Source organism: Lichenostomus cassidix, chromosome 8, assembly GCF_008360975.1.
Source record: "Lichenostomus cassidix isolate B80296 chromosome 8, HeHo_3.0, whole genome shotgun sequence".
Lineage (NCBI taxonomy): Eukaryota > Metazoa > Chordata > Aves > Passeriformes > Meliphagidae > Lichenostomus > Lichenostomus cassidix.
The window spans coordinates 27,114,017-27,122,039 of NC_139489.1; the positions used below are offsets into that span (position 1 = coordinate 27,114,017).

Genomic DNA, 8,023 nt, shown 5'->3' on the forward strand with positions numbered 1-8,023 from the left:
GACCATCAGCTCCTTAGGCCATTGATTGGCAGGCTACCCCATAACGAGAATATTCTAATTTCCTTGTGAAAAGACCAGATAACTCAGACTCCACCACCTTTAATGGCACCTCTTTACACAGGAGACTCCCTCACCTATCATCAGGGACGTCCCTTCTCCACCAAGGACAGGGACAACGACGTTGCTGTGACCAACTGTGCCATGTCCTACAAAGGGGCCTGGTGGTACAAGAACTGCCACCGCACCAACCTCAACGGCAAGTACGGAGAGTCCCGGCACAGTCAGGTAAGGGCAGAGCTGGCTTGAAAGCCTCTGGAATTTCTTCTAGAGGAGCATGGCAGACAGCAAGCCTAGGTTGGGGCTGGGGCTGTGTCATTGGTGCACCAGGGGCAGGAGAACGGGTGGCATGACCCCACACCAGCTGAAGCAAAGGCTGCCACCTTCAAGCCATGTAGGCTAATGCTTTGTGCCTCACACACGTTGTCATAGGCATTTGCTGTAGTGTGTTAGATCAAAAAATATATATATCTACATGAAAATTGGAAAAAAACCCAATCAAGCCATAGCAGCAGGGGAGTTTCTTGCTCCTGCTATAGCAAGTTTTTCCTTCTGGCTTCTCTACAGCAGTCAACCTTGTTTCCTTCCTCTCCCACTCTAGTTTCTTCTTAGGGTCTTTCTTTACCCTCTGCCTTTCTCTCCCTCCTGCCAGGGGATTAACTGGTACCATTGGAAAGGCCACGAGTTCTCCATCCCCTTTGTGGAAATGAAGATGCGACCTTACAACCACCGTAACATCTCTGGGAGGAAGCGACGGTCCCTACAGCTCTGAGCCAGCTGAACCCCTTCTGCCTCCCACCACCTGACCTTTTCTGTCATTTGTTTGTATTTTATAATATGAAAAGGGAAAAAAAAATTACTACTCGTCTGAGATAGCAACCTGCCCCTCACGAGTGCTGGAGGGAACCATGGCACAAGGAAAGGCCATGGGAAAGGAAAGACCTCATTGCTTTGCATCTGTCCCAGAGAAATACCAAATTTCCAATCTCCCTATCCCAATACTCTGGCCCTTAACATGAGAAGAAAGAGAAAGAGACAGATTTTTTGGTATTTTTTTAAAAGACATAGAAATCCCCAGCAAACCCTGTTAGATATGTTTGTCACAGGGCTTGTGGCAGAAACTCTCCCCACAGGTACCTTGGTGTAGCCATTTCCACCCCAGCCATGGCCAGGGATGCCTGTCCTCTCCCTGCCTCCCTGTCCCCTCCTGGCAGGGAGGTCCCAAGCTTCATGCCATCCTGTAGACACCAACTCTTCCAGTAGGCAGAGGCCTGTCTCTCCCCTATGTGCAGGCTCTGGACACACGGAGACTAAGTGAGGATGAGCAAAGACTCATCCCATCCCCAGTTTTCACAGGAGGGCTTGGCAATTATCTGCATATGTAGGCAAACTCCAGAGAGTCCACAGCTCATGTGTTGGTCCCACCACAAAGTCATCCTTGTGTGCATGGGGTATGTGGCAATAAGAACTACTCCACCAGCCACAACCTGCATTATCCACTACTCCAAGCTGAACTCATCCCACTCCAGGTTCACATCTGCCTGGGTTATGCCGAACTTGATGGAGAAGAAAGGACTTAAATGAGAAGCTTTAAGAGAAAAATCACTACTTGTGGTCCTGAAATCTAGGACCCATTTCCTCTGAAATTTCTGTATTCCATCATGCTCTCTCTCACTGAGGTTATTGATCCCAAACAAAAGATTCTCAGAGAAGGAGCAGCAATAAAAAGATATCACACAACTGCAGCCCAGCCTGAAGCCATCAGCTGTCCCAGCTCAGGTGCTCCTGGTCATGGGCCTCCACACACACAGGGAATTATGAGCAGCTAAGGGAAGACAAATTCAAGCTGAGGAATGACCATTTCATTCCTTCTACACCATCCCTCTTCAATGCCATCACAAGAGGGACACAAATCTCAGTGCCTTGATATTGCCACCTCTCTAACAGGAAATCAGCTGTTTCCCCTCCTGGAAGGGATGCTTAGTCCATTCAGATTTTTGGAGCACTTCAAGGCCCTTGGAGGAATTAATGAGCTTGCTCTTCCCATCCTTAACTCCTCAAGTCCCAAGGAAGATGGACCCTTTGGATAGCTCTATCTGTGCCCTGTTGTCATTGATCTCACCTCCACACAGCCCAAATGACCACCATGCTCAAGTCACTCCTCTGCCAAGGACTCCGATCAATGCTGGGCATTGTCACTGGCCTGGCCTCAAAGAGGGGACTCGTCCCTACATCCAAGGACAATGCAGCTCATCACTGGATTTGCAGCCAAAGGAGCATTACAGATGCTAAACACTGCTATTTGATTCTATCACATCGAAGCTGCATTGTCTCAAAAGCATCTTCCAGATGGCAACATAAAGGCATCTTTGCAATAGCTTATAATTCAGGCCAGTGTCTCTTTCATGGTCACAGTCCTTAACGTTCTGACGTTACTCACTACAGCTGCAGAGCTGAAGAAGAGCATTAAGTGGGAAACACAACCTCCTTTTCCTTGTCACATACTGGCTCATGAAATCACAGCTAACACTGAAGTCATGATTAGACACAGGGTCCAGTCCTTCCTGTGGTCAGCTTGTAAGCTGGAGAAAGGATGCTCAGCAACATCTCATATGTAATGTGTCTCTTCTTAATTCCTTTCCCCTTGGCATCAAATCAGGCAACAAGCCAACCAGTTGAGCAACAGGTGAATCAGAGGCTGCAGATGATGGGATTGGCTTGCAGGACATGGCCACTGTCACAGATGTCACACCTCCTGAGCCCCCAACCCTACTTTAAGACCCAAAAGCCAACAAAAAGCAGCAGATGGAACTGACTGAAGTCTAACAAGGCTTTTAGTAGAACAGCAGAGTAAATTTTTCCCCAAACCATGAAGAATTTATAGGAAGAAATATCCCAACAAAAACTGTAATTGAGCAGTGGTTATAACTTGGAGCAGAGATTGGCAGTGGATGGTGCTGTTTGCTTTCCTACCCAGGTGAAAGGAAGAGATGTCAGTGGAAACATATGCTCATCATTCACAATCAAGCAAAAAGCAAGAAACCTCTCTTTTCAAAAGCACAACTCAAACAGAAAATCAAAGCTTGTCAAGCTTTTCCAGGAGGTTCAAAAGAAGATCCTCAAAAAAGCTCATTATTCTCTGAACAGGTTTACTGTATATCTCCCTCCCTCCTCATGTCTGTCATCCCTTTTACAAATCCTGTCACCAGGATGAGTCAGCCCAGTTGACCCAACTGCACAGTCATGTATGAAAGTCACTCTTGGAGACAATATCCAATCTTTCAGTGCTATTATGTATTGGTGCTGATCCCTTACCTCTCATGTGGTACCAGGGTGTTGCCTTTTCATGACATTGGTGAAAGACAGTTGCTACAATCTTTTAAAGGAAAGACTTCTACACATCATGGTTTTCTCCTGGTGATAACCCAACCCACGCCCGGGCACACAACCAGCAATGACGACCTGGTCGTTTGGGCCATCGTCCCCTGTTCACACTGTCCATAAACAAGATACAATTTCCCAGAAAGCTCTTCTTCTTCATTGCTTTTTTTTTTTTTTTTTTTAATGAAGCTCCTGCCAGCAGTTTCAAGCAAATTTGTGCTTTATGTTGATGCTACAAAATGGTCACAGGATTAAGTGTGGCCTTCTCAACTCCATCACTGGATGGGCTAGTTCATTCTCCAGCCAGACCAGGTTTGGCCCTGAAATTCCCAGAAACCAAGCCTGGATCTGGCGCAGGATCTGGCTCATCTTGAGAGACCTTGGCTTCAGCACATGAACTGTCACCAGGCTCTGGTGGCTCCACTGCCATCCTGGGTTTGTATGGCCCAGGCTTGTTCCAGAGCCCAAAGAGGAACCTGAAGCTGCTACCCAAACCACACTACCCACTGCGAGATGCTGTCTCACGTACCAGGAAGGAGGAAGAAGCACATCAGATCCTTTCCCTAGCAGAACACCATGTGTGCCCATGATCCTCACAGCCTTTCAAAGCCACCTCTTATTTCTAACCCCAAAATCCTGCAAGGAAACACAAAGAGACTTTCTGATCTCTTGCCCAATTTTCTTTTCCTACTGTTTCCATTCTCCAAGACAACCTTCCCATTGCTCACTGCACTGAAACATAACCAAAGAAAAAAAAGTCCTGAAAGGAAAAGCTACTTTTAATAAAGTGATCCTTAAGATAGCATTTATAAATCAGTAATTTCAAGAAGGAGAGAGGCCAGGCTCTCCCCAAGGGTAGCTGGCTTTTGGTAGGAGGGTACTAGGAGAATATCCACACAAAGGTTGGGGAGAAGTCTTTGCTTCTACTCCTTATCTTTACATTACTTTACCATGGGCATCTCAAAGCATAGTACTGGCCTAAATGCACTCCTGCCCCAGCCTGTTGCCTCCTTTCCAAAGTGATAAGCATCACTTTGGAAAGGAAGTGCCTGGGTGTGGAAAGCACAGGTCATGCCACCTTCGTTCCCAATAATGCAGCAGTTAGGGGCTCAGCCAGTGATGTCCCCATGGCCACAACAGGCTCAGAGCAACCTGACAAAATACAGCAGGAGCCAAAGTACCCTCCTGCTGCCTCCCCTCCATGCCAGCACGTGACCTTCATCCTAGCCCACAGCTGCCCTCCTGGTATGTCAACACCATCACACCCTGGGGTGACCACACACCCCCTGTCCTGTGCCCCCCAGAAATGACCACAAGTTCTGACTTTACCAAACACTGCCAGCAAAGAACTCTCACTCCAAAAAAGCCTCTTAAGTCATGCTTACACCCACTAACAAAGGGCTCTGTACCAGGGCCAAACAAGAAGCCCATCCCTGTTTTAGCCAGCCAAGCACCCTGGGATGGCCATAAAACCCAACAGAGCCCCCTGGGGACCACCAGCACCCTCCATGGTCACCTTCCCCTTTCCTGAAATCCTGATGGTTCTGGCAACTCCTTGCCCCTTCCAGAGGGGAAATTTGGGGTAAGTGGGAGGGAAATGCCATTCCCTGGGGAGATCTGATGCCTCGACCCACCTCAATACCCAGCCTGCAGTTCTTCAGATGTCAGTGGTTTCTCAGAAGGATGGTGACACAAAGACCTAAACAAACAAATAAGCAGCCCCCTGTGTTCAGGTGTTACCTTGGAAATGTGCTTAATACATTAACAAAATTTTAAAAACATAAATAAGAAGGCAGAACAGAGGCAACAAAATACCTTAGACAGGTTCTGATGAACTCAAACACAAACCACTGCAACCAAATGAGAGGGAAGAGAAAAGTAATAAATGCATAAATAAAATCTATAATATAAATAAATAATATATTAAACAACCCTCCCCACCTTGTAATGAAAACGTAGCTTGGAGAATGGGATCAACGCTTGTTAACCATTGTTAACTAGTATTTTTAATCCTGACCGCTCTTAGGCTATGTATAGTTCCTTTTTTTAATGCATTTTCTATACATTAATAAAAGATACTGAAGGAGTGAGCTGTGTGCCTGTTTGGGAGAGGGGTGGGAGCAGGGTCCTGGTGCATCCAAGCTCAGCTTCCCCTTTCCTGAAATCCTGATGGTTCTGGCAGCTCCTTGCCCCTTCCAGAGGGGAAATTTGGGGTAAGTGGGAGGGAAACGCCATTCCCTGCATTCCAGCCCCAACCTCATGGCAAGAAGGGATGCACATCCCCTGTTCATAATCTTTGGCTATCCTGTGGGAGGAGCATGGGGGGATCGTTAGCACAGATTCACATTCAAACCTGGAGGAACAGAGCAGCTGACAGACCTAGGACATGCAATGCGATAAAAAAACAGTGGGAGGAAGTTTTGGGGCAGCCCAACTTTGGCTGGTGGTGTCATCTCCATCCTCATAGGTGTTCAAGACCAGGCTGGAAAAAGCCTTGAGCAACCTCATCCAACCCCAGGGCTGCCTTGGGCAGAAGGCAGGACCAGAGACTCCCAAGTCCCCCCTGGCCCAACTATCCTGTTAAAATAAATAGCAATAAAGTGGCCACAAAATCAGGTCAGCATGATTGGTCCATTAACCACAGGGAGGCAGGGAGCTGTGCTTTGGCCTCAGCCCAGCACAAGACTTTTTTTTTTTTGCTAATAAATTTAGCTGCTCCCATGAGCTACAGAGGCTCTTGGCTCTGCAATTTGCAGCCAGAGAAAGCAAAGCTGTGATATACGTGTTTGGGAGCAAAGGGAAACAACCCCAAAATCTTCAGTCAAAACCATTTGCCTGATTTAAACAGCAATCTATTCCTAACATGATGGAAACCTCACCAAAAAACAGATTGGAAGGTTAGTTCCAGGAGAACACACTCTCAGTGGAAAACAACAAACAAAAACCCCAGACAAAACCCCAACTCTGATTAGCAAAAGTCTCTAGGACAAGTATGAACTTCAGAAGATTTTGAAATTCTTTCTTACTTCACACAAGGACTTTATTTAAACCTCTTTGTTTAAAGTCTTCTCATTTGACACGTAGCCAGACAGGATGAGAAAGCCCGAAAGAAGCTCTTCCGCCAGACCACTTCAATATTTTCTAAATTTGATTTCGGAGAGACAAAACAGGGGATTTTACTTGGTGGCAACTTCTTGACTTCTCTTTCTTGCTCAGATTTGTGAGACAAAAAAAAAAGGAAGTTGTGAGAGTGGGGATGCCCCATCTTGGCCATGACCCCTTGATACACCAAAAGCCGAGAGTGAAGCCTGATGGACTCAACTGTCTGGATTAAATGAACTTTTCTGTGTCTGAAGGGAGTCAATGCCATGGAAGACCCTTCAGGCAAGGCCTGTACATGGTGGAGCAGAGGGATGGAGATGTGTTTGGGATGGGGAGGAAGGGTTACCTGTGCTGGTACTTGTCATCCCAGTCTCACCATGCTTGGCCAAGCAGCTGACCCAGCCCAGGGTGTTTCATTTATGGTCCCTAAAAGAAGGGCAATGCCCTCCCCTGTGCTTCCCCACGTCTGGGGCCAAGTGAGGCCCCCAAGACCTCAATTTCCTGCAGAAAACTCCCCAGAAAGCTCACCTGGAAACAGTCTTCCTATTGCAATAACCAATAACAAGAGGCAGGTATGTATCACTCAGAGGTTGGTACCTAGAGAAGGCAGGTACATGGGGAGCTGCAGCATCCCTCTGGATCTAACCCACCTCCCAAAATCACCATCACGGCCCAACTCCATGTTTCAGATGGGATGAGAAGGGAATGAGGGCTGGCATAAGCCCTTTCCTAAATGCTCCAAGTTTTGATGGAAGCCAGGGAGGTGTTTTGCCCCATCACACTAAACCCTGGGGAGCTCCTGCCTCATGGCTCTGGCATCCTCGGCCCTTGCACAGCTCAGAGCCATCACTATCATCTCGACACAATCCTGCAGTATCACACATGGTGGGATCTCACATTTCCAGCCTCTCCAAGGAGCATGCCTTACAAGGCACACTTCACTCCTCTTCAGTCACTTCCAGCCACTGCAGCCCCCCCATCTGCACTTTATACAGAGATATTTCATCACAGCCCTCTTACCAAAGTCCCCTTTTTGCATGAGTGATGCTCAGGAACTTTGTTCCAACAGCAAACATCGAGAGGGTGTACAAAGGTCCTCAGCAAGGACCTTGGGCATCCATCCCAAAGCCAGAGCTCAAGCAACACATTCCCAACAACATACTCTGCAACCTCAGCCCAAAAAAACCACGAGGGAAATGCTGGCCCAGGAGCACAGAGCACGGCAGGAGGAGGTGCAATGCCTCCAGGAGCAAGGCTGGAGCAGGTCGATGAAGGGGCAGCCTTGTGCCATAAATTCACAGTTACTCTGTGCCTTATGAGATGTGATTTTTATAGCACCATCTTCAACAATCTCAGATTTTAATTTCCTCTCATAAGACGGCATGTGTTCATCATCCTTTTTAAAATTCTCATTCCCATTTTTTTATTTTCAACTCTTGGGGCTACAGGCTCTAACGTTTAGTTATGTAGAGTGTAAAACAAT

At 47.2% G+C, this 8,023-nt stretch overlaps 1 protein-coding gene across 1 annotated transcript in view; it reads left to right on the forward strand.

Moving 5' to 3' along the window:
• The window catches only part of TNR (tenascin R), a 72,738-nt gene extending 67,214 nt beyond the window's left edge, over positions 1–5,524 (forward strand). The window contains exons 21-22 of the mRNA XM_085068645.1: positions 122–285; positions 710–5,524. Coding sequence (XP_084924771.1) covers positions 122–285; positions 710–829 — 284 coding nt within the window. The 3' untranslated portion in view covers positions 830–5,524. The remainder of the gene's footprint in view (positions 1–121; positions 286–709) is intronic.
• The last annotated feature ends 2,499 nt before the right edge of the window (positions 5,525–8,023 follow it).